The 25,051-nt window shown below is 56.8% G+C and overlaps 4 protein-coding genes across 5 annotated transcripts; 2 read left to right on the top strand and 2 right to left on the bottom strand.

Moving 5' to 3' along the window:
- Positions 1-3: 3 nt before the first annotated feature.
- Positions 4-1,871, bottom strand: LOC105699016 (L-lactate dehydrogenase A chain-like). The gene is made up of 7 exons (XM_023433912.1): positions 1,789-1,871; positions 1,584-1,736; positions 1,406-1,523; positions 669-1,007; positions 481-602; positions 282-410; positions 4-223 (listed from the first exon to the last, which is right to left on the bottom strand). The coding sequence occupies exons 1-7, from the start codon at positions 1,849-1,851 to the stop codon at positions 26-28; spliced, it is 1,122 nt and encodes a 373-aa protein (XP_023289680.1). The 5' UTR covers positions 1,852-1,871; the 3' UTR covers positions 4-25.
- A 7,768-nt stretch (positions 1,872-9,639) lies between these two features.
- Positions 9,640-18,271, top strand: LOC105699052 (E3 SUMO-protein ligase CBX4). Of its 2 annotated transcripts, none has more exons than XM_023433896.1 (7): positions 9,640-9,738; positions 13,819-14,089; positions 15,515-15,614; positions 15,947-15,969; positions 16,282-16,437; positions 16,504-16,876; positions 16,943-18,271. In XM_023433896.1, exons 1-7 carry the CDS (start codon positions 9,724-9,726, stop codon positions 17,316-17,318), a joined length of 1,314 nt encoding a protein of 437 aa, XP_023289664.1. In that variant the 5' UTR covers positions 9,640-9,723; the 3' UTR covers positions 17,319-18,271. The 2 variants fall into 2 exon arrangements, with proteins under 2 accessions (XP_023289664.1, XP_012279176.1); XM_012423753.2 differs by having other exon boundaries at positions 15,512-15,614.
- A 583-nt stretch (positions 18,272-18,854) lies between these two features.
- Positions 18,855-23,824, top strand: LOC105699231 (HBS1-like protein). The gene is made up of 9 exons (XM_012424077.1): positions 18,855-19,050; positions 19,212-19,280; positions 19,365-19,652; positions 19,726-19,764; positions 21,414-21,966; positions 22,210-22,439; positions 22,544-22,742; positions 22,833-23,038; positions 23,137-23,824. Exons 1-9 carry the CDS (start codon positions 19,008-19,010, stop codon positions 23,589-23,591), a joined length of 2,082 nt encoding a protein of 693 aa, XP_012279500.1. The 5' UTR covers positions 18,855-19,007; the 3' UTR covers positions 23,592-23,824.
- A 64-nt stretch (positions 23,825-23,888) lies between these two features.
- On the bottom strand, positions 23,889-24,780 carry LOC105699232 (selenoprotein K-like). Its single transcript, XM_012424078.2, has 4 exons — positions 24,497-24,780; positions 24,351-24,435; positions 24,126-24,200; positions 23,889-24,048 (listed from the first exon to the last, which is right to left on the bottom strand). The coding sequence occupies exons 1-4, from the start codon at positions 24,513-24,515 to the stop codon at positions 23,958-23,960; spliced, it is 270 nt and encodes an 89-aa protein (XP_012279501.1). The 5' UTR covers positions 24,516-24,780; the 3' UTR covers positions 23,889-23,957.
- Positions 24,781-25,051: the final 271 nt, after the last annotated feature.

Raw genomic sequence — 25,051 nt, 5'->3', positions numbered from 1 at the left:
GACTTTCGAATCTCGCGGGGGAAAGTCAGAACTCTGCCTCCTCCTGGACGTCTTGGAAGATCCCGGACTCCCTGAGCACTCCTCGAATGTTGTCCGCGCAAGTCTGCACCGCGGATTTCTCCGAGTCGGTTAACTTTTGACGCAGAGTGCAGTGGACTCCTTCCCGGCAGACGACGCAGGGAACGGACATGAACACGTCCTTGTCGGTCCCGTGGGAACAGCTCTGGAAAGAGACGAGAGGTCGACCCGGTCCTCGGAGAGACTCCTGGAACATTGCTTACGTGAACGTAGGTGGCCACGGGGAGAACGACTTTGGTGTTCCTGACGACGGCGTCGACGATCTCGGCCGCGCAGAATCCCAGGGCCCAGCAGCTGGGTCCCCGGTCGCCCATCCTCTCGTCCAGCCTGGCCTTCCTGAAAAGACGGGCAAGGGTGAGGACGGGGATCGATCGGGACCGGTCTCGGAGAAATTCGGTCCACTTGCGTCTCGGCCACTTCCTTGGCGACGTCCTGCCACCCCTCAGGGTCGTCGTCCTCGCCCATCTTGGGGTTGACGTCTCGCAGCCTCGTCCCTGCCACGTGGAGCCCCGACCACACCGGCACTGTCGGGGACGTTCCAAGCGGTTCATCGGGGAGAGTTTACCGGGTAAAAAGGGGGCGAGACGCACCGGAATTGACGCCCTGGGCCCCGATGCTCGTGCAGTGGACGGCGGAGGGGGCGAGCCCCAGCCTCCGGCCTACGAGGCTCTGGAATCGCACGCTGTCTACCAGGGTGCCGACGCCGAGGACGCGGTTGCGACACAGCTTGGAGAATTTCCAGGCGATGTAGCTCATGACCTCGACCGGCGGGGTCGCGATCACCAGGACGGCCCGGCAGGCGAACTTGACGATCCCGGGGACGATCGTCCTGAAGATCTCGAGGTTCTTCGCGACGTCCGGCTTCTCGCCAGGACGGGGCTCGTTCACGGAGACGACCACCACGGTCGAGTCCTTCACCGAGCTTATGTCTGGAGAAGATGCGTGGAGCGACGGAAGTCGAGAGGGGCTTCGGCCTCGCCTCGCCGTAACTCGGAGGGTATCTCGCGCCCCTGACGCGTACACGTCGGCGATCCGGCGCCCGATAAATAAATACGCGAGATTTACGGCGGCGATCCCTCGGGGGAAGTCGGGCCCCGTGCAGGAACGCGTTCCTGCCCGGGACGAGATGGGACCCCGAGATACAAGAATCGGAGAATTCGACGGAGAGCCACCGTCCCCGGGGCCTGACGAGGAGGCGAGACGACGGCTGATCCTTTAAACGCGCCGATCCCCCCGGAGATTCCCCGGGAAAAGACTCCCCCGCGAACTCGACGAGATGTCTTTCCAGAGGAGGGGGCCCGGAGTGCCCGAAAGTACCCGAGAATACCTGACCCGCCGACGACCAGCGGACAGCCCAGGAAGACGCCCGCGTGCTGGATGTCCTCGGCCTCGGCCCGGGCTCTCTCCTTGTCCTTGTCCACGAGGCACACCTCGCTGGCCGTCCTCTGAAACGAGGGACGAAGGAGCGAGGGGTTCCCTAGGAGGTACTCGGTGGAGGGACGTACTCGCATGAGAATCGCGATGGCGCAGGCCATGCCGACGTTGCTGACGCCGACGACGCTGACCTTAACTCGGTGGGGGTAGGACTCGCAAGGGCCGAGCTGGGTGGTTATCAGGGCGTTCCTGGTCGTCGTCGTCGTGACGGGGATCTTCTCCGCCTGAAAGGGTGAATCGGTCAGTCGAAACCCGAGCGATTGGAGTGGTACTCACGTCTTCGCAGTCGTCGTCGTCTAGAGGGCCGGCCCCGGGCTCGTCCCTGGCCGCGTCCTGCATGACCGGTCCTTCTTCGGGAACCCAAGGGGTTTCGGCTCCGTATCTGCGAACCTGGAAGGTCGGAAGCGAGAGTCGGACCTTCGATCCACAGCGAAGGAGAGAGAGAGAAAGAGAGAGAGGGATTCGCGACTTTCGGCGCGGGAGAGCGTGAAATGATCGCCGTCTCGGGTTTCGCCAGGGTGTGACGGCGAGTTCGTTCGGACAAGAGCGGATCGAGAACCCCGACGACCGTCGAGTTCGCTACGCGTTCTCCTTTCGGTCGCACTTTTTACGATCTTCCTTTCCCTAGCCGACGAGGGGTCGCGGCGACGGGGCGGAACGGCCGGAAGGGGCCGGAAATTATGCAGAAAAGTGCGATCCTCCGCCGCGTCGGAGTGGAAAGCTAGTCGCGACTTCGGGACCGAGGGCCGAATCGTCCTCCTGGCCGATCGTATCGCGGTCGGTCCAGGTCGGCCCCGGACCGGTCCCGGCCTCGGAGGGTGCGAACGGCGCGCGGGAGCGAATTAATAGCGCAGAGGGAGAACTACCGAGCGAGCTATCGCGCGTCGAGATCGACTCGCCGTTCCTTCGACTCTTTCCTTTTGCGCTGGCTCCTCTCCCAGCCGGTCCCCCGTCCCGCGCGCGAGATCTCGCGGGGTGCATTCAATTTTAACGTTAATAATCCCGGGGAAAAATGCCGCGCGCGCCATTCATCAGCGCCGCTCGATATCGCGAATGCGCGACTTAACGACCGAGGGAGATACCATCGACCGGGACGGCGCGTCGCTTCCTCCTCCTCGCGCCGGCCGAGGGACTCATTGAATCGCGGCCAAATAATATACGAGCCAATAACGTACGAATAGTCCTACAATTATGGCCGAGCGATCGCTATCCGAGCTCGCGCGGTGATTTAGCGGCGCCGCGTCGAAAATCGGTCGAGCCTCCCTCCCCTTCCGGGTCGCCCCCGGCCGGAGTCCTCTCCGCGCCGGGAAACTCGGAAAGCAGAGGCGACCCGGGGGTCAAGGTCGGCCTGTAGAGGAGGAGCGGCTGGGCCGTTTCGTTGCGCCCATCGGAGGGGGCGAGGCCGACTCGCGATCGTTTATGCCCGAGTCCGACCTATCGGACGCATCGGACACCCGCGAGTACCGACGTTCCCGGCCTCGCGGGACTCCGCTCTTTGTTTCGCCACTATGAGATTATTAACGACCACCGGCGCGGTCCGGCCGACCCGGGGCGGGACGGGAATCGTGGGACCGGCCGGGTCCCCGGAAGCGCGGGGCGGAAATTCCGAGTCCCGCGTCCCGACGTCCAGGGACGCCGAGCGGCCCGGTCGGGGCCGGCAGGAGCCGAGAGCGAGACCGGGCGGGCCCGGTGATTTATACGGAATCGTATCTTCATCCGAATGTCTTCATTTTTAACGCACGGCCGGCCCTCCGGCCCTCTCCTTTCCCCTCTACCTCCCGACCCTGGCACGCGATCCGTCCGAGCCCTCCTCCCGGCGCTCCGCGTTCCCCGAAACGCACCGTCGGCGTCGGCTACGCGAGAGGGTACCCTTAATGCGCGACGTCACGCTCGCGCGGCCCATTTTGCACGGTGCATTCGAGTCCGCGCCGATCTCCGACGATTCCTCGAGGCCGATGCACCGGGGTGAATTATCGGCTACGCTGGACGCCGTCCGGGGTCAAGGATGCGAAAGGGCGACGAGAAGGGACTCCTTTCCGCGGCTTCTTCGATCGACGTCGATTTCCCGAATGCCGGAACGGCGACGCTCGACCTGCCGGAGAGGACGTCGGCAAGGTGCCGGACGAGGGCGTCGGCCTTTGCTTTACGAGGAGGATGAGCGACGTTTAATGCCGCCCGGCGCCCTTTGGCGCCCTTTCCGGCCTTCCCGGCCCTCCCGGAGGCTGCGCGCTCCCCTGGTGTGGTAATTCCCGACCGACGACGCGCCCGGTCCCGGTTCCGCCGGACGCCTCTCGGGGAATGAATCACCGAGAGGCACGAGCGTGCAGGATCGCGCCGACACCTTTTACGCGAGTACCCGGCCAAAGCCGGAAATTCGACTCGCGAGCTCGTTTCCGCGAGTCTGGCCGTCGTCTGCGCCTTCCTCTCGCCGAAGGACCTTTACCCAGAGCCTTCGAAGCTCGTTTGTCCCGCAACCGGAGGGTCCGTCCTGCCGCGCCGCCGTCTCGGCTCATGTCCGTGTAGTTGGTCCCTACTTTTCGAAAAAAGTCGCAGCCGCTCGCGCCAAAGACCAATTTAAAGGGAGGAACCTTCCCCTCGGGCTGAAGCGATGGCAGAAAAAAATGGAGGAAAAAATCCCGATGGCGAAAAAAATCGACGTAGAAGGGGGTACAAGAGAGTACGAGCGGTTAAAGTTTTTCATTTTCAATCCAAAACTTTTCCGGGTGGGGAAAAATGGGGAGCGCGGAAAGAAAAACATTTTTCTTTACATAACCTCCTTTTTACATTCTCTAAGGTGTATTATATTTATATAATTTTTTTTTTCAAACGTTTGGTACAACCAGTACAATCCGGTATAACTAAAGAAAAAAAGATCGAGTTTCAAGAAAGTAGGGGCTAGCTGAAAAACTGAACATTTCTTCATTTTCGATAAAGTAGTGGCCAATTTTCCGGACATTCGCGGCCCGCCACCTCGGACGAGAAACTCGGAAATTTCGATCGGAATTGCTCGAAAATTTTTCTTTACATAACCTACTTTTTATATTCTCTATGATGTATTATTTAATTAATTTAATTAATTTTTTTCCAGAGGTACAATGTTTGGTACTACTAGTACAATCCGGTACAACTAAAAAAAAAAGAAAAAAAGACCGAGTTTCAAAAAAGGTAGGGGCTAGCTGAAAAACTGAAACACTTTTTTATTTTTGATTAAGTATGGGCCAATTTTCCGGACATTCGCGGCCCGCCACCTCGGACGAGAAACTCGGCGACCGCGACCGGTCGGATAATGGGCAATCAGGGAGGCCGCGAGTTATCGCGCTCGACGCGCGAGAGAAAGGCTCGAAGCGATCCGGGGCTCTCGCGACCGATCTCCCGCGGCGCGTCCCGCACCCTCCGCTTCCTCTCCTCGCTTTCACCGTGGAGGTCGCGCGTCGATCCTCGGACGGCCGCGTAGTTAGGCCGATTGTTCGGCGGTCTCGACTTCTCGACTTTTTGTCTCTCCTAATGAACCATTGACCGGGCCGCGAGACTCCGGGTGAAATTTCTCGGGCTTCGATCCGAGCGAGCCACGCGGGAAGGAGAAGCGGGGGGGGAAATTTTTTCCCCGGCTCCGGGGAGCGCGGAAGCCCTCCGGAGTTCCAGGATATCGAAACCTCGTAGAGGTTGCCGAGGTATGCGCGGGTGTACGGTTTCGCGAGAGTCCGGCACCGGTGGACCGGCAAAGAGCCGCAACTTTTTCCGTCGACGTTTCGTTCCTTCCCGCGGAGCGGAAAGAACCGCGTCGGCCCGGCAGAAAACGGGGGATTTCATCGGGGACAAAAACGCGGGAGAATCGACCTCCTCTTTCCCCACGTGGGCCGCGAACCGCTCCGAGGACGACGACGCGCCGTAACGGGGATTCGGGAACGCCGCGAGGAACGCTCCGAGGAAGCGTCGAGTCAGGCTTCGGGCTTAACGAGCAATTATCGATCGATCGGCCCCTCGATTTTCTCCGACACCCCGGGCGATGGGTCCCCTCCGGTCGGGCAGGGACGCGAGGGGGAGGGCGTTTAAACGATTCCCGATGACTTTCCGACGGACGCACCTAGGCTCTCCGCCGGGCGGTCGTTTCCCGGACCGCCTAGACAATGGGACGTTAATCGGCGAGCATGATTCCTTCGACCGGGGCACGTCCTTCAATTCCGGAGCCGAGGAGCCAGTCGGAAACCGACCTGGAGGAACCGAAGGAACCCCCAGCGGGGTCGCTTGCGCGACGCTCGACCCCAGGGGGACGGGAGCCACCCTCGGATCTCCAGGCGATCGGCGCCGAAGCGTCCTCTAATTTCGAGACCGAAGGTCCCACGAATATCCCCGGAGTGCCGGCCCTGCCCCTCTCGGGGCCTCGATCGTAATATCGAATATATTGGATAATGATAAAGCCGCGAGCGCGTACACCCTCTCTCGGGCCGGTGATTGGTTATTAGTTTTGGCCCCTCGATACGATCTTAATGGGAATACTTAGGTGGGAGGCTCCGAAGACATCGAGGATGATCTACGCTCGGATCGGGTATACGTTCCGTCGGTCTCTCCGCTCCCTGCAGCCGCGCCGAGTACTCCGGGCGGACGACTTCGGCGGCGACGACGAGGTCAGGGGGACTCGCGGCCGCCCTTGACCGAGTGCGCGGTCCGCGCCGGTCTCGGGTGGAGGTGCTCGCTCCGGAGAAGCTCTTCCTTCTCGCCGGGGCGGGACCCCGCGACGTGACGCGACGCGACGCAGCTCGGGGACGTCTTTTTTACCAAATTAAAATGGCACCGGAGCATTAATTAATCAAACGCGGACGGAACCCGGCCGGCGAGGGGGGTCGAGAGGAATATCTCTCCGATTAAACTGCGAAGCCGCTCCGGCGCTCCCGGCAAAAACTGGACCCCGCGCGACGCCCGCTCCCATAAACGGCTTTTTTCCCCCGGAGACTTTGAATATTCAACGAGTGGTATGGCGCGCAGTGCCCGACCGGCAATTAATATTGATTTTATTAAATCGCCGGTCCTTTCTTGCCGTCGACCGGCGACTCGCATTCCCGGCCTTCTTCGGGACCCGACCCGGCCCGACCCGGTCCGACCTCGCCCGGTGTGCCGGGTCTTCGGGCTCCGGGCGAGTCGGACGCGCTCGGCACTTCGGTATTCGATGAATCGCGCCCTCGACTCCGGGGACCTTCGGGGGACTCGTCGGGGGGGCCCCATGAAGGGCCCTCGAGAACTCACGGCCGAAACATCGGGGCCCCGAACAAGAAGGAGGATTCCTCGGGACGTATCTCGGCTCGGCGCGCGGTAACGTTGATTGCGTGGAATCCGGCTCTGCCCTCCTGGACGCCTAGGCTTCTTGTCGTCGACGTCGGCGTCGGCGTCGCCACCCACCCTCCCTCTGGCAAGCGCCGGCCCCGAAAAAGGGTCGTCGAAGGGCCCGGTGGCGGCTTCCAAACTCGTTTGAAACTTACCCCGACCACCTCTACGCCGGCCTGCCTTCCTCGCCACCTCGCTTCTTATGCAAACCGGCTTCGGCTTCGACCGGGCAAAACAAAGAGAACGAGGGCCACCAGGAAACGATCCTCCCCTCCGCCCTTCGGCCGCGAGACGGTCGCGGAAAGCGGGACCGTGGGACTGGCTCCTTCCGGACTCGCGCAGCGGGGACGAACCGGGTCGGACTATCGCGACACCTGACGCGACCTCGACGCCGCCCCCGGCGCGAGCGACTCTCGGCCCCTCGATTCTCTGAACCGACGCTCGAGATAAATAGACCCGAGACAATGGGCCGCCAAAGGAGGGGACGGCCGAATTTGCATGCGTCCCTGCCCCCTGCTCGCTCGTAAATCACCCGGCTCTCCTTCGGGCTTTTCCTCGGAGATCGAGCGGGCCCGAGGTGGACGCGAAAACTGCGCGCGTCCCGGCGTCGAGATTACGCGCCCCGTCCGTTCTACGATTTTATCGCGCCCACTTTTGTCCGGTCCCTAATTAATGGGCCGTAAATTAGGAGCGACGAGTCGTTAACGGCAAGATGCTCTCCGGCGCGGACCTCGTCCCCTCCCGAGCGATTTTGCCCCGCGGAGCCGCGTCCTCGCGCCCGAAAGGCGAGGACGTCCCTCCGGACGGAACCGGACTCGGTCTCGGCGGAAACGAATTTCCCGGGCAGAGAGGTGACGGGACCCTCCCTTTCGTCGGTGCGGGTGAACGCGCCGGAGAGAGGAAGGCGACTCCGTCTCCCCGATTGTTCTTGCCAAGGGGAACGAATGCCGGCCCGAATAATGCCGGGGCGATGTTTGTTTTGGGTGCAGGTTGCGGCCCTTTGTTCGGGCCCGGGCGGCGTTTTCGACGTCGGCCGAGCGATCCTGCCGAGAAATCCTCCGAGCTTCTCGACGGACTCGTCGACGGGGGATGACGTCGACGGTCCGGGGGACCTCCGCTTCGCGTTTCTCTGACCCCACGAGGAGAGGGCGTGCTCCAGAAATCCAGGGGCACAAAGGGCCTGGCCGATTTCGACACGCGATGCCGGTTTCGCCGCTCGATAGAGACGTTAGGCACGCTCCCCGTTCTTCCGCCATTTTTCTGCCCTCGGCCCCGCGCGCGGTCTCGGGCCTTCCCTCCACTCGCCCAGGGAAAACTCCGCGCCGACCGGATCACCCACACAGGGACGGGAATTTTTTCCGCAGCCGGGTCCCCCCGATGACGGGCCCGTGACCGGTCCGTGACGGACCGTCACGGTAGATCGATTCGGCCTCGCGGCTGAAAGTCGGAGAAGGCTCTCCAAAGACCGCTTCCGGTTCCTCCGGTTCCTCGGTCGGAGAGCCGGCCGCCCCTTCGGGATCTACCCGGGGTCCACTGCGGGTTGTTATCGTCCTCGCCGTCCGCGAAACGACCGCGAGGGGACATTCCAAACCAGGAAACCCTATACCGACTCGATAACGTACGACCTCGCCGAGACTTTCGGGTGGACGGGCCCGAGGATGCGACCGTGGCCGGCGAAAGATAAATCCCGCCCGGCGAGAGCAAAAGGATCCCGTCGGGCCCGACCCCTCTGGGAGGTCAAGGAGGAGGACCGCGAGGAACGACACGAGATTCCGAGGGTCGAGGCGAACCTAGGCGGCGAGTCGGGAGATTCGGCGACACCTGGGGCTCCCGCGGCACCTCCGGCGACCGTCAAGCGGAGGAGTCGGTGCCGCTGCTGTCGTCGAGGAACTCGGGCTCGCGAATCCTGCCGGCGAGGGCCGCGGGCCTCTCCGTCGTCAGCACGTAGGTGCCGGCCCGAGTGCGCTCGATCTTCCGCAGCGCGATTCCCGCCTTCAGGACCCCGAAGACCTCGTGCCGAGCCCTGGACGCCGGGAGCCTCGTCCGTCTCAGGACGTAGCCCACGATGCCCTCCAGAGTGGCGCCCCTGGCGACGTCGGCGCACCTCCCGGGCGGCATGCCGGCTCGTCCGCTGCGGAAAAGAAGCGATCAGCGCGGTCGAGACAAGTCGGCGCGGCCGCCCCGGGAGCTCGCGTCGACCCGTCGGTTCGGGCCCGGACGATCCTCCGCCGAGGCGGCGGACGGCGATCTCCGCGGCGAGCGAGGAATCAATATCGTTGGATCGACTCGATAACGCCTCGTAAATATAATAAAGCCTCCCGCGCTCTCGCGCGAGATAACGGTCGAAGCCTTGGGCGGTCGGCCGGTGGAGGGGACCGGCAGGAGAAAGGCAGGGGCGAGGGCCCGGTGAGTCCCCACCCGAGCCGCAACTCCACGTCGAGGGCTCTCTCAGTGGCGTCGTGCCTCGGGACCGTGAATCTCGCCGCCAGTCTTGTCTCGCCTCCACCCGTCGGCCGCGAAAGGAGTCGCCGAACCGCGCAGGAGTCGACGAGCACCAGGGCGGTCATGCCCGCCGTCGGCTGACTCCGGGGACTCGGACGCCGCGGGCCGGTCCTCGATGAGGTCTCGCGAGGACGCGCCGCCCGCCTCTCTTGCGCCTCTTCGTCGCCCGAGGGACCCCGAGGAGCGGGGATCGGTGGCCGGACCCGGGCTTCCGTCGCGCGCCCGACATGACGACGCGGGGCGTCGTCGCGTCGCCCGGAGTGGCCCGAAACCTCGAAGCGGCGACCGGGGCCGGGATCCCCGAGAAACGTCCCCGACCGAGCTCGCCCGAGTGGCGGTGAACGCGTTATCCGGCCAGGGATCGTTCCGCGCACCGGATATTCCCGCACCATGGAGGATCTCGGGGTGAGTATCTCACGGCGTCGTTTGCGTTTACGGGACTCGACGTAAATCCTCGTCCACCTCGCGGCCCGACGCGAGACGTCCCGCGAAATCCCTCGAACCGATCCCCTCGTCGACGTCCCTCGATCGTCCCTCTCGGGGGGCCACGCCGTCTCCGATGACACGGTGGGACAAATTATCGCGAAACCGCGAGAACCCGCAAACGATCCCTCCTCGGCGAGCCGCGGAGTCGCCATAAATCACGGGGTTTGCCTGCGAGAGCGGGTATCTCCGGCCGCGCGATAACCCTTAATTGGTCGGCGCGAGAGGGAGGGAAAGACGCGCACCCCCCTCTCGAGAGAGCACGATTGACTTTATCCCGCGCGAAAGCGAGCCCGCTCCCGCCGACGGCGATGTCGATGGGCCGGGTTCGCGTTTCGTCCTGGGGAAGGGAGGAGTCCTCCCGGCTATATTTCAGGAGGCAATTTGGCGGCGCCGCCGAGAGCAAATATTAATTTGCCGCGCTACCAGGCCCCGGCCGGCCGGGAACTCGACTAGGCCCTAACGAGGGCCCAATCCCGCGGCTCCTTTAGTTCCTAGTTTCGGGAATCGAAAGGCGGCGGGCGCGCCCCGGCGCTGCCGTAAAACCGCCGTAAAACGGCCCCCTTATAAACGCTCGGGCCCGTAAACCCTCGAGATTATCGCGCCCGAAGGACTATCGGCGGAGGTGCCGGGAAAGAATCCCTTCGGATGATCGGGTTCGCCCTGAGGAAAGGGCCCGACGTCTCCACGTGTAGGCGCTCGTGCTCTACCGTGGCCAATCGCATCGATCCATTAGGCGTTCGATTAACGAGCGATCGGCCCGGTTCGTTAATTAAACCGAGTGTCTCTCTCGGCCGAGGGGCCCGAGGGGTCCGGGGTGGAGGGACTCCGAGAACGCGGCATTAACGCGATGCTTTCGAGTTCGGCCGCGTCGAGGAATAAATTGGCCGATTTGCATGGAAATTAGGAAGTCTCGGAACGAGCGTCGGTCCGACCGATTTCGCGCGCCTCTCCTCCGAAGGCCCCGGGACCGACCCGGGCCCGTTAAGGTCGCCTCTTAAATTAGGACCTGCTTATCCGGACGCGAAATCTCGTCGGTAGGCCGCCTCTCCGGGTTGCCGCGGTCCGTTACGGCAGGGACGTCTTTATTACGAGAACGGGTCCGTCGCGCGATCGAGGCGGGATCGGCCGCGGAACCCCGAACCTCCGGACGGCCGGCTTCGAGGAATCGACGGCTCGACTCGATCGAGCCCCATCGATCCTCGATTCGCGACAGCTCCCGAGGGGCCCGGTTCCACGCGAAGCGAAGGAGGCGGAACGCGGTGAGTGGAGGATCGACGGGACCGGAGGGGAGGGCCGAGGGAGAGGGAGATTCGGTCCCGCGGACCAACCCGGACCAACCCGGACCGCGACCCGAGATCGAACGCGCGATTGCGTGTGTAAGTGCGAGCGGGCCACCAGCAGAGCGGACCACCTCGGTCGGCAGCGAACCGGGCCCGAGATAAAACGGGGGCCGGGCCCTAACGATTCGGACTTTGTCGGCGCCGCGCTCCGGCCGCGGGTCGGCCGCGGTTCCGCCGCGACCGCGGCGACGAGGTCCGCCGCCGAGTCGAGAAGCGGCGGGGCCTTCTTTCGGGCCCCGTCGACGCCGCGACTCGGGGCAGGATGAAGACGTCTGGAGGTCCGTGGCAGCTCAAGGTCTGCCGCTTCTCCTCCTCCCGGGAGGACGCTTCGCCTCGGCAGCTTCCCCGCAGGTGCACGCACGCACGGACAGGTTCTCAACCGACGCTCCTCCGGCGTCTTCCGTCGCGGCCCCTCCAGGCGGAGAGCCCCGGCTCGGGGAAAGGCCCGACTCCGCTCCGGTCGGCCGAGGTCGGGGGGAGAGGGGCACCGGGCCCGACGGGCTGAAATAATAGGTTGCGCCTGCGCGCTCATTAACCTTTGTACCCCGCCGACCGCCCTCTCCCCCTGGGGCCCCGAGCCGTCCCCGGTCCGCCGATAGCGGCGCTTATCGCGGGGCCCGAAAAGGACCCGAGTCCGGACCGACCGGGCGCCGTTCCTCCCCCGATCTCGGAGGAAATTCGATCGAACGAAATTCGGCGCCGATTGGCCCAGAGGAGTGGTGGCCCCGAAGGGGGACGAGGGGGAGAGCGAGGCAGCGATGAAAATCGCATCGGCGCCGGGAATGGCGCGCGAAGAAGACGTCGGACGTATTTCACCCAAGGGGTTGGCGGAGGGGCACGGAGGGGCACCAAAGGGGACGGTGGAGGCCGAGCACGGAGGGGGCCGGGAAGGGGACGGCGTGACAGCGTGTAATCTCCGAGTCTCCGAGAGGGCGAAATAACAGGTTCTCTCTTTCGCGCCGACTGGCCCCGGCCCTCTCCCTCGCGCAAGCCGCGGCTCTTCCTCCTCGTCTTTTCCTTTCCGAGATAAAGCCCGGCCCGAGGACGCCGAGTCGAACGACGTCGGCACGCGCCGTCTTGTTCGCGAGACTGCAGGAGTCCGTGAAAACGACGGATTTTCCCCGCCCGGGCGCTCGGTCGACTCTCCGACTCCCTTCCACCCTCCGCGGGGAAACGAGCCGGAGACTCGTCTCTCCCGTCCCCGGAGGATCCGACCGATCGAATCGTACCCGCCATCGGACGTCCCGAGCCGAGTCCTACCCGGGACGGCTCGACGGAGGAGCGGAAAGCGGCTCGGGCGCGCTTCCCGGTGGCGGCTCGGAGGGAAACGCGCCGACGATGCCGAGCTCGGCAAGAGGAAAGGAGAGGAGAACTCGACCGAGATCGTGAGGGGCGGAGGGAAGGTGGCGCGGTAATCCTCGAGGCCCGAACAAGAGGTGGAGAGATTCCTCCGGTTCTCCGAGGGGGGATAAGAGGGGAAAGCAAGCCAGATCGCGGATTGAGTCATTATGCTCTCCGCGGACGAAGACCACAGGCCTCGATGCCGAGAACGGCTGCCATCGGGCTCGTGAAAGGAAACCAACCCGGTGATTCAGCTCTCGCAAACGGACAAAGTAGTCGCTCGCTCTTCGCTCCGCGCTCGACCCAGCGAGGGAGCGGGGATTCCGGACCGAGAGGGACGTTTCGATCGGCGCCGAATATCCTACCCCGGGACCGGCTCGAGACGTCGTCGCCTCGGTCGGGTCCCATTTGCTCGATCTTCGCGGGCGAAATCGGGACGACTCTCGAGACGAGGGACAGTCGCGGCGATTCCGCGCCGTCGAAATCGCACCCGATCCGCGGGCAAAGTCGAGGCGAGTCGCCTCCTCGAATCGAACGTCCATGCAAAGCAAACTGCTGCCCGGTCGGCTGTCAATTATCCGTTATATACGGCCGGGCCCTCAAACCTAACTTAACGACCGGTCAAACCGAGGACGGGCCCTCGGGCGTCGAAACCCCGGACAGGAGGCCGGGGCTCCCGGGCAACCGGCGGTCGCGGGCTCCGAAGAGGCGGTGCCGAGGGGATCGCGGAAATTGAGAAAGGAACGGAGACTCCACTCACCGGTTCGACGCTCCTCTCGTGAACTCGGTCGCCTCCCGGGCTCTTTCCGACTCTAGTCGATCGATTTTCCAAACCCGAAGACCCTGAAAGAAAATCCTTAGGCGAAGCTAACTGGCACGAACGCTGGAAATTTTCTCTACCGTGACGGCGCGATTCCAAAATGGCTTTCCGAAATGACAGCGCACGCCGCTTGTTTCGAGCCCCGACGACTTGGCTAGGGCCGGAGCGGAGCGTCGGGACGCTGGGTACGATAAAGCGCGTTTCGTCCGGCTTCGAGGTCTCGGCGCGGAATATAATGGCGTCCTGGAGGACGCGACGAAAGGCGCGCTCCGACCAAAGCGACCAAAGCGACCAGAGCGACCGGACCAAAGTCAGGCTCGGTCTTACAACGACCTTTAATTACGCCGATATCACGGTAATTAAGCCGATCGATACGAGCCATTGTGTGGGCTCGTCTCACCTCGAGTTCGGCCACGTTACCTTCGACTTAATGGGCGAGCTCCAAAGGAGGCTCGCGTCCGAAGGACCGATCGTTCACGAGGGCGTTTCCTCTTTCAGATGACCGCGAGCACCTCGAGCGGCCTGGGGAGCACCGTCAACGACGTGGACTGGTTCGCCGGCGTCGTGGAGGAGGAGCTGTTGCACTACACGGGGACCGGAAACGACGTGGACTCTTTGTGGACGGTGATCGGCAGTTTCGTCCCCCCGCCCCCGCGGCCCCCCTATCTCCCGGAGGACGGCGTCTCCACCGACGGCCTCACGACCTGCGACCTCTGTTCCTGGGCCTGGAGGAACGACAGGCACGGCTTCTCCCTCGACGGCGCTCTGGGTGATTTTCCCGCTTTCCTACCGTACCGTCTTCGTCGCGGAGACGACCGGCCAAATTCTATTTTTCCCCGATTTCCTGCCTTTACCTCTCCCGTTCCGTCCGCCCCGAGAGAGGGGAGACGTCTTCCCTCTTCCCGACGCCAATCAAAGCGGAACTCGACGTTCGAGGCCGAGGCAGATTTCATCCGAGATCCGCCGACGCGATCCGAATCCGAGACCTCGGTTCGAGAACCTCTCGGACGAAAACGCCAATAACGCCGCGCCTCGGCGAATCGCGAAGGACGACGCAGGGGATCGGAGATCGAAGATCGGCTACGATAAGGGGACGTCGAAAACGTCCGGACGAGAGAAATTCAATCGAGTTTCTCTACGGCTGGCACCTCCGCTCGAACTCCCCGCGACCGATCTTTCTTCGGTGGGAGAAAAAGACCACCGTTCGTTCCAGGCTCGAAGGATCCCGTCGAGACGGTGGGCGAGGGTGCCGACCGAAATCGGAATCGTCCCTTCCGCGCGTGACTCCGGCTCCTAGGCCGGGCCTAACGCGAAACCAGTTCGGGGCCTTCCGCTACGGATCGCGGCGAGACGTCCGCGGGGATTTCGCGAGATAAAATCGCCGATCCGGATCGCTTCCAGAGCGGAATCCGGCCTTTGGAATTTCGGATTCGAAACTCCGGTCGCCCGGGTCGCCCCGCGCCCTGGTCGACTCGTTCCCCCGGGGTCTCGCGAATCTTCCCGCGAATCAGCAAACGGGCACGGCGCGAGCTTTTTCGCAGCACCTCCAGGGGGCGATAATTTACCGGGAGCGACGGGGGCCTCGAGGCCGAACCGAGAGGGGCCCCATAATTGAGCCATCTCGCGCGATCGCCAAGCCGGGGACTTTTTAATCGCGGCTCCCAGAGAATTTTTATTCCCCCCCGGATCCCCCCCGGCGCCATCTCGTAGGCGTATTTCGCCATCTATTTGCCGCGTCCCGCCCTTCTCTCCTCTCCCTACCGCCGAGCGGACTTATCCCTTGTCAACTCGGCGATCTGCGCCGGTTCCTCGTTCGATGTCTCGATTTGGCTCCCCTTTAATTACAGGGAGAGGACAGTCGCCTTGGGCGACTCCACTTTCGACGCGAGAGCACGGACGACCGAGGTGCGATTTCTAGAATCGATACCGAGCGGCGAAAACCAGTCGCGGCGGTACTCGGAGCGAGCCCTTTGGTTCTCCTTGGTTCCCTTTGGTTCCCTTTGGTTCCCTTTGATTCCCTTTAGTTCCCTTTGGTTCCCTTTGGTTCCCTTTGGTTCCCTTTGGTTCCCTTTGGTTCCCTTTGGATTCCTTGTCTCCGACCGAAGCGCCTCCCCGTCCCAGGGCGCGGCGAGTCGTGGACCGACCAACGGCGATAGGCACCGACTCATCCGGACCCTTTTTTGCCTTCCAGAAGCACCTGGAGAGCTCGGCTGGCTTCTGACACTGGTGATAGTGTCGCTGGTGTCCGCCGGCATCGGCGCCATCGTCATGGTGACCCTCCTCCACTGCAGAAGGTCGGTACCAGGATCTCCCTGCTTTGCTCGGTTCGCGGCGCGAGAATCGACCGGAGTCGGTGGTATTTCCTCTTGGAAGCGATCTACGAGTGAGCACTCGTTGGGATGCAACCAAGCCGGTACCATTGCACGTGGCCGACGTTAACGTCCCTAAGGACGCACTCGTAATCTCGAGAAGAATCCGCCGGACCGATTGCGTCTCCTCCTCGAGGACCGCCGGGCGGAAGCGCGACCGTTTCTTTTTCCCGTCCTCCTCGCCCCATCTTTCGACGCTGGATAAATGGTAACGGGGACAAACGCGACTAAGGGATCGTCTCGTTTCTTTGTTTCAGGCTGAAGAGTACAACCGGCAGGGGTAAGGGCACTCCCTTTAAAAACGATCGACTTCTGCATGCGCTCGCGTTAACGGTTCCTCTCCTTCTTTATCTCTTCCTCCGCGCCGAGACGATACCGGAGACTCGTCTAATTAACTTTCCGATTAAAGTCATCCGATCGATACGATCGGCGACGAGCGACACCGCGGGGTCACCGGCGCGCTCGAGTGCGAGGATCACCCGAATTAATTACGGTTCCCTCTCCCTCCCTCCCTCCCACCCTCACGAAGGGAGAGACGGAGGGGTCGGCTTCCTCGCGGCGAAAACTCTAGCCTTTTGTCGTCGGTCCTTAGCCGGTTGCTGTGGAGTCTCCATGGACGAGTCCGGCCAGGAGTCGGCGCCGCCGGGGAGCGGCGCGGGCACCGGGGGAGGCGTCTCCGTCGTGCCCGAGCGGTCGTCCCTGGAGCTGGACAAGCTGCCGCCTTATCACGACGTGGCCCCGAGTCCGGGTAAATCTTGTGTGAACACTCCCGATCGCGAGCCCTTGCCTAACGAGACGCGTCTCCGGCCCACAGGACGCAACGTGTGGTCGTGGCTGGGGTCCCGCAGGGGCGGCGGCCCTGGAGGGACGGGGGGTGGCGCCGGCGGCGGCGTTCCCGGCGTCCTGACGACTCCTCTGTCGCTGCCCCGACACAGGAGGGCGATGAATCTCCCCGTAGAGAACCACTACACGCACATGCAGACCGACGAGGCCCTCTACGCCGAGCTGGACTCGCAGGCGGCCAGCTACGCGAGCGATCCGCGGTCGCGGACCCGGGGAAGCTCGACCTACGGGTCCGCTTCCGGCGCGCGCGACGACGAGTACCATGAGCTGGACGTCGCCGGACTCCACCGTCGCTACGGGGACGACCCGAGGAGCGACGCGTCCCGGCTGCGTCGGAGCCAAAGGTAACCCTCCCTCGCGACCCCTCGGACCGCCGGCGGCAGGCCGATCTGTACTCGCGACAATTCCAGGTTGCAGGAACCGGACTACGAGATGTACGAGAACGGCCCCTCCACCCCGAGGCCCGGCCAGGCTAGACGCTACCACGCTCGGCACCTGCACCACCACCACCATCACCACCATCACCACCGCCACCGCCACGTCCCGGGGGACGGCGAGGCCCCGGAGCACCCCTCCTACCAGAACACGGCCTACACCGGAAGCGACGCGGAACCGGACGGTCCCACGCTGAGCAGTGCCCCCAGCAGTGCCTACTACAGCGACCTGAGCTCCACATCCGCGAGTCAATCGACTCCGGCCCCCGCGCCCCCTGAGGTCGCCGGGCCAACCCTAGACCCGGACCACCACTTGGCGGCCATCGACGAGAGTTCCGCGCCCTCGGACTAGGTGTCGGGCGCGGACCTCGACCGAGGACCTGGCCGGCTCGGCGGATGCATCGATGAGCTTCCTCGGAGGCACGCGATAATTAATCGCATCCTCGCGACCAGGATGCCGAGTCCTTCTCCCTCTCCCTCTCCCGGTCGAGGCCTTGTTGCTTTCCGGTAAGAAAACGAGGAATCGTCCGCGGTCCTCGGAGGACCTTTTCCGTGGAATTCCCGATGACGGTTCGGTTAAACGTTTCCGGGAACGATCCTCGAACCGCGGAGAGGATCGAGCGGAAACGAGGACGCGGGGTCGTGGGCGGTAGACGCGGAACGAGGATACGGCCGCAGGGACGGTGCGGCCGCTACCTTCCTCTCTAGCTCGGTATATAAATTATACATGTAAATATACGAGCGGCCACGCGGAGGAGATCGAACCTCGCGATATCGGAATACGTGTTGGCGGTGAACGCGCCCGCCGCGCGGAATAATATTCCTGCAGGGTGTTCGCACCCTTTCCCTCGAGCGTTCCTCGAGACGTTCCTCGAGGAACTCTCCGGAACGCGCGGCCGTCCGGGGAGAAGTTGGATCTTTCACGGCAAGCTGCCCCACTCGGATACGGTGCGACGTAATTGCTCCGAACGTCGCGTTCCCTCCTATCCGGCAGAGGAGAGGAGGGTTAATTCCAACTTTGCCGAGGACCGGCACGAAAGGGTCCAAGCGGAACGTAAACGTTGGATCTCGGAGGGCTCGGTACCTTCCGGGAGCGAACGCCTCGACTTGTATGTACATAGTCATTAGGGGCCGTTACCGTTTGTAAAGACGCGACTTATCGATGTATGTACATATCGTACTATAACGTAATGTAATGTAATTAACGAGCTCGAGATCGGTTAGCGAGGGGCGTGCGTCCTGACCACGCGACCTGCTTGCCCGGAGTCGGCACGGCTGGATTCGATTCAACCGATGCGGTCCGTTCGAATCGTTCTCCTATGTCCGGGTAATAAAGGATATGTTTCGCACGTTCCGTGCCTAAATTTTTCTGTTTCGTGTTCGTCAATTTTCAACGTATACTTTTGTACACTGGGAGACATCAATGCCCTCCCATCCTGCACAGGCGATGCCGTATCTGCAGGGGAGGCATTCATGCCCGCCAATGTACACTGGGAGACATCAATGCCCTCCCATCCTGCACAGGCGATGCCGTATCTGCAGGGGAGGCATTCATGTCCGCCATTGTACGTACAGTCCAGTTAGAAGTTGTTTGACCCTTTCATTGCACATTTAAATTGTAACCTAAAATAATGTGGATAGTAATAATATGATCTTATGATTCAAGGTTAACCTTTATCTGGCAGATATCTTTATACGAAGGATAGCTATCCGGGAATATGAAAAAATCGGGTCTCACTAGATTTTGAGCGACTAGGATGCAAATCATACAAATCTCTCCCTCTCTGAAACAACTTTACCGCCTACATACGCTTAAGCGAGGCGAGTGCAGAATTTCAGTGGCATGGCCGCTCTCTGCTCTCTGCTTTGTTCGTGGCGATCCATGACGGTGTTGTCAGGTGTTGTGAAAGCCTTTGTCCGTACTGATATTGGTAAATCGCAGAGCACGGTCAAGAGTTTATTAACCGTTAAAGAAATGTTGAGCTTTAATTGTCTGTGCATTTATTAACTTGTAGTCGACTAAGTTGCCCAATTACCGAAGATGTCCCGACATCGAGATGTTCGTAGTATGAACTACTCCGACGGTAGGTTAAAGTTTTGTTATGTTAGGTTAGGTTATCTATCGACATGTTCTTTTCGTGACTGGTTCTACATTTCCTTAATAATTACACTATTACGTTCCTCGAATGGGAAGATAGTTTATTAAAAGCATTAAATAACGCTTCATTGTCTTACATATGTTCAGAATACGACGGTTACGATGACGTGTATGGACACTCTGTACCAGACGACGACTACTGTGTCTCTCCGGGTGGTAAGTTGCTCTTCCCGAATTAATACTATAAAGACACGACTCAACATTATGGGCATTGGAACAAATATTTGGTTATTATTACAGTGGAGCAATTCTTATATGATCGTGCCAAGAAACAGGACATATCGTCATTTCTTACCGAGGCGGATATAGAGGAGGGCAACGAGGATGCGCAAGAACTGTCAACGGGAAGATACAAGACTCTGCAACTTTCGGATTCAGACAAAGCTAAATTATTATCATCGATTAAAGTTATTAGAGATATCGTTGGTGACATAATAAGCGATTCGGTTCTGTCGCGACGGCTTATCGAAACCAATTTTAATACGGAGGTTGTGCTGGATGCAATTTTAAAGGAATTGCCACCTAAAGGTGAAGTTATAACTTTTTGGTAAAATACTTTTTGTAATTCTAATTTGATTAATGATAAAAGAATATTTTGTAGGTCAAACACCTTTGAAAAAGGAGCTAAATACTCACATAGGTATGTTTGAAAGATTATACATTATAAGTATATAACAAGATAGGCTTCTTTTCGAATGTATATTTACTTTCCTTTATTGTTAAGAAATATTATACATTAGCATTTTTGACCATGGAACTTTTCTGTTTTTTTTCCATGTGCTGCTATACTCCGTCCGTAAGGTAAGGTTCCTCATTTAATTCTTTTCCCAATTTAATCACATTTCCTGATCAATCGAAATGGGAATTGTCAAGCAGACCGTGTAGTACACACGACCGAACAAGTGAAGTTTCTTTAAAAGAGTCTTTGACCAGCTCGCAAGATTCTAAAAGTGATGCTAGTAGTACAAAATCGTTTTCTTCCCTTTCAGACATGATAGCTAACCATGCTAAATCTTTTTCTCCTCTATTAATTGCATCCCCTAAAAGTACCACAAGCATACCATCTTTTGGGACATTAGCAGATCTTACATCACATCATTTAAAAAAGTCTAGCAATTTGAGTGACCTTTCTGGTTCACCTATGAATTCATCAGCCCCAAATTCTGGTTTTTTTATTCCAAAACTACGTACAAAAAGTAATTCTGATAGCACTCCTGAAACTCTGTCGTTAAAAAACCTTTGCACCGAGAATCCAGAAAAACCAAACGATAATAGCCAAATACAAGTGAACAGAGACCAGGAATCATCAATTGATTCTATCAGAAAGAATTTCTCCAATGTGTGTATTTCTCCAATGGCTGATATCAGCAGTGTTGATGCAAGATGCGAGAACCCAACGGAAGAAACTCTTAATCTACCAAAGAATAGAAGTTCTTCACCGGATGAGTGTATCATTGATCTCAGTACTGCATTAATCACAAATTCTGAGATCGCAAAGCCTGCCGACAAAGTTGATTCGTCACTTGTAGATCATTTTCACATGGACATTGCCCTGGACTTGCATTCCGACTCGGTGGAACTTGACGATGCAATAATAGATACCAAGTATTGGTATAATTTGGATTTAAGCAGCTTACAATACAGCGACCTTAAACATTCGAGCAAAATGGTCTCACTGTTTGGCAGAGTGCTGTGCAGAAAGTGGAAAACAAAGAAACCATACTTGAGAGTTCAGGAGTCAGAAGTTCATTACGTTAAACCTTTTGATTTTTCTACACCGTCACCGGACAGTTTAATCCTGGCGAGATTAAATCGAAGATAATCGAAAGAATCCTTGAACGTGCACCCACTGTTCCTTTACCTTGTTTTTTCTGTCTTTTATTTTTTATGAATTTTATTGTTCGAAAGCCCAGAATTATAATGAAGAGATTTTCACCAAGTTTACAAATTCACAACCTATTGTATACCTCTAACGTAACAATAGGAAGAGACTTAAATATATTTTTTATTCTTCTGACATACGAAGTACATATAAAACATTTTTGGAATAGCACGAAGCTGACTCGTGAATTTTAACGAAGCTTCGTGAAAAGTGACTGTGACGTTACTCGTTATCCTTTTATTATTATATGAATTTGTCAAAATGTGAACTCTATTTTTATCCATTGTACGGACATTTTGTGTCCTAGGAATCATGTTGGTTTATCCAATACATTTTCTGAGTGCACCCACGAAATTATTTCTTGCAAATAATACCCCTTGAATAATTGTAAAGTAATTTTATGGTAGGTAATAAGATATCAACAAAACCAACGATCCAGCTAGCATCACCAGGAGTAAAAGTCGTCCCCGCAGCTACCAAGACCATCGTTAAAGGATTCGACCTAAGTGGATCGGAAAATCCTGATCTGCTTTATCCAAGACTAGAAAGCCCCAGAGCGCAAAGTCCCGCCTCGGACAGAAATTCCCCTGACAATAGGAGAAAGAATGAAGGTTTTCAGAAAGAGAAGAAGACGTTATCCTCGAAAGCTGGGACACCGAGGCGTCGGTCTCCTGCTTCGGGCAGAACCACTCCCGAATTAGAGTCGAAATCTAAATACTCAGACAATAAAACCGATGTCCTGACTTTGTACAAGAGTAAGCGAGCGACTAGCAAGGATCAACTGAATTTGGTGGTAGTTGGACACGTCGACGCCGGGAAGAGCACGCTACTGGGGAGACTTCTTTGCGATCTGGGCCAAATTCCAAGTAGAGTGATGCACAAGCATCAGCAGGAAAGCAAAAAAATAGGAAAACAGTCCTTCGCCTATGCTTGGGTTCTCGACGAGACCGGGGAAGAGAGGTACGTCGTCTCTTTTTATCATTTTCTATTAACACATTCGCGATCGCTGACGTGGATTCACGTCTTTTTAAATTCTATTCCTGATTGCCGCTGACGTGAATCACGTCCATAACGATACACGATAGAAGTTTACGGCAACCAGTTTCAGGATTTCATTATTTTCGCCGGTACTCAGTATTTGAAACGGAAAAAATTTGGCGGTCGTGAATGTGTTAATACTAATATCCTTTATTTATTTTTTAGAGAGCGTGGGATCACAATGGACGTCGGACACTCCAAGTTTGAGACGGAGACCAAAAATATTGCACTCCTTGACGCTCCCGGTCATAAAGACTTTATACCAAATATGATCAGTGGGGCTACCCGAGCTGACGTAGCCCTTCTGGTAGTCGATGCGACCAGAGGAGAATTCGAAACGGGATTCGATAGCGGTGGTCAGACGAGAGAGCATGCTCTCCTGCTGCGATCACTTGGTAACTTTTTATCAACTTATTCATATTTTTATGGACTTATCCCGATTGAATTCGGTCTCGTATGTCGTTATACCGATGCGATATATCTTAATTATGCTTCGTAGGAGTCAACCAGTTAGCAGTAGTCGTTAATAAACTGGATACAGTCGACTGGTCTCAAGATAGATTCAACGAGATCGTTGAGAAGCTGAGCACCTTCTTGAGACAAGCAGGGTACAAAGATTCTGTTACTTTTGTGCCCTGTAGCGGATTATCCGGAGAAAACATTGTCGCCTCGCCGACGGCTGAAGGCCTCTCGAAATGGTCCGTCATCTTGGAATATTTTATTTAACTGTATAGAAATTTATTGCAACTTTGTCTCGATTAGTGTATTTTTGCAAACTGTTCTTTTAGGTATAACGGACCAACTCTCATAGACGTTATCGATAGCTTCAAGTGTCCTGAACGTCCTATTAGCAAACCGTTTCGTCTGTCCGTTAATGATATATTCAAGGGAACGGGCTCTGGATTCTGCGTCTCTGGCCCAGTTGAAACTGGGATAGTCTCGATCGGTGACAAGGTATTGGTCATGCCACACAACGAGGTTGGCTCTGTCAAAGGTTTGTCAAATCATTGATAACGAGGAGCATGCGAACATAACAGAATTTATTATTTTCTTTATGCAAATAAAAAAAATATATATATGATTAACTTGTAGCTCTGCAGATGGACGACATTTCTATTACAAATGCATTCGCTGGAGATCATGTAGCGGTGACGTTATCAGGCATTGATCAGCAAAACGTCGTGATAGGAGATATTCTTTGCCATGTACAAAATCCTGTACTAACGACAACATGTTTCCAAGCACATATTGTAACATTCGCTATTGCGATACCCATTACAAAAGGTCTCCCAGTAGTGGTTCACCAGCAATCTTTGGTCGAGCCTGCTGTCATAACAAAATTGATAGCGCATCTTCATAAAAGCACGGGGGAAGTTGTCAAAAAGTATCCCCGATGCTTGGCAAAGAACTCTAGTGCTATAGTTGAAATCAGTACGCAAAGACCAATCTGTATGGAGTTATATAGAGAGATTAAACAACTTGGTAGAATCATGCTCCGGGTAGACGGAACCACTATTGCAGCTGGTCTTGTCACGAAAATTAAGTAATTTGATTAATTAGTGAGTTATCGTTAATAAAACATCATGTATTCTTCTAGCACATGGTGCTGGCTTGCCGATAAATTACACTGCTTTGTACAGAGGTGCAGTAGGTATCTTTATTTGAAAATATAAAAGATTCCTTAATTAATGCAATCTTTTAGCATGGGTCATTCTCGATATCGTAATCGTCTCAAATGAAGATAAAATTAATTTTTGAAATAAATCCATTTACATCAAAACTTCCATTATTTTATTATCATTATCATTTCATCATTACAGGGTAATTAACAATTTTATTTCATGTAAATTGTGAAGATATTATATTTCATATGCATAGATTATCATTAAGACTCAACATTTATTTTTATTTCTTTAACCAGCACAACTGCGACACCCACCAAATGGAACACTTACAGACCCTGTATTCGGTCTTCCCATTCTACGCGTTGGTGGACGTGGAGGCCTTAAAACAAAGATTTTTTCAAATATATGCTACTAACTAAGGTATTAATTAAGAATTGCTTTAAGGAATTAACTTACCCAGAGCCAAGTCTGTAGTCTTGAGTGTACTGAATGCCACGACTATTTAAGCTAGGGTCAACTAATGTTCTGAAACTAAAAGAGATTTGTTAAGGCATTCTAAAGGAGTAAATAATCCACCTTGATGCATGGAAAAAATGTTGGATCTTGAACTGTCTACGTTAAGATGAACACTTATCTTGAAAGGAAATAAAGTTGTAAAATATTAACACACGAAATACTTACAAAAGGAAAACCGTATTAAGAATGCCTATAGGAATGGACAAAATTCTGCCAAGTGTCCAAGGTGTCGACTCCAGCACTTGTCCTTCTAAAAAACAATACAAGATAAGTATCATATACATTCAGAATGCTTAGCTCACAGTACGTACCGTCAGAGATGTATACCATGTTTCACTACTTAATAAGAATTACGGTAGTGTAAGAAAATTAACGTTACGATTATAAATTTGACGTTTCGCAAAGATACAAGCTCATCGCCCCATTGAAAACTACTGAAAACTACAGATGCTGTTGAAAACATTGATCATGTCTCCATCGCACCCCTAAATCCGGGATTTATCAGGCGCGGATCCAGTAAATCACACGTCTCCATCGCATTAATAAATACGCATATTCGATTTTGAGCGTCTCGCTCGACACTTAAATTCGGATTTACTAGGTTTGGACCCGATAAATCCCGGATTTCGAGTACGGTGGAGACGTCATCACGTTCTGGTTAAAATTTCTCTAAATAAGATGGCCGACGCAAATCTACACGGAGTATAGTTTTGCCGACATATTGCTTTGACTACTCGTTCTCTTTAGCGTAGATATTCATCCAATCGCATCTCCTAACTCTTGGATCCGGCCAATGAAATGCCTGTATTGGTAAACGAATCTTCGGCGACGGTATTCGCCCACATTCGCCAGTGGTCCGTTTTGGC

The sequence above is a fragment of the Orussus abietinus genome, unplaced genomic scaffold, assembly GCF_000612105.2.
Source record: "Orussus abietinus isolate OABI.00-Male unplaced genomic scaffold, Oabi_2.0 scaffold3, whole genome shotgun sequence".
Classification (NCBI taxonomy): Eukaryota; Metazoa; Arthropoda; class Insecta; order Hymenoptera; family Orussidae; genus Orussus; species Orussus abietinus.
The sequence above is the reverse complement of the archived record's forward strand: the minus strand, read 5'-3'. Positions and strand labels throughout refer to the sequence as shown.

Bases quoted from the DNA above. Each gene is read 5' to 3' on its own strand.
- LOC105699016 (XM_023433912.1), bottom strand. From the start codon at position 1,851: ATGCAGGACGCGGCCAGGGACGAGCCCGGGGCCGGCCCTCTAGACGAC. The intron at 1,008-1,405 runs GTATTCTCGGGT...CATCTTCTCCAG, and splicing joins GCTGGTCGTCGGCGGGTCAG to ACATAAGCTCGGTGAAGGAC. The intron at 603-668 runs GTGCGTCTCGCC...CGTCCCCGACAG, and splicing joins GGCCCAGGGCGTCAATTCCG to TGCCGGTGTGGTCGGGGCTC.
- LOC105699052 (XM_012423753.2), top strand. The intron at 15,970-16,281 runs GTAAGGGCACTC...GTCGGTCCTTAG, and splicing joins GAAGAGTACAACCGGCAGGG to CCGGTTGCTGTGGAGTCTCC. The intron at 16,877-16,942 runs GTAACCCTCCCT...CGACAATTCCAG, and splicing joins CGGCTGCGTCGGAGCCAAAG to GTTGCAGGAACCGGACTACG.
- LOC105699231 (XM_012424077.1), top strand. From the start codon at position 19,008: ATGTCCCGACATCGAGATGTTCGTAGTATGAACTACTCCGACG. The intron at 19,281-19,364 runs GTAAGTTGCTCT...TTATTATTACAG, and splicing joins CTACTGTGTCTCTCCGGGTG to TGGAGCAATTCTTATATGAT. The intron at 22,440-22,543 runs GTAACTTTTTAT...TATGCTTCGTAG, and splicing joins TCTCCTGCTGCGATCACTTG to GAGTCAACCAGTTAGCAGTA.
- LOC105699232 (XM_012424078.2), bottom strand. The intron at 24,201-24,350 runs GTAAGTATTTCG...AATCTCTTTTAG, and splicing joins CTTAATACGGTTTTCCTTTT to TTTCAGAACATTAGTTGACC. The intron at 24,049-24,125 runs GTAAGTTAATTC...CTTTGTTTTAAG, and splicing joins GACTACAGACTTGGCTCTGG to GCCTCCACGTCCACCAACGC.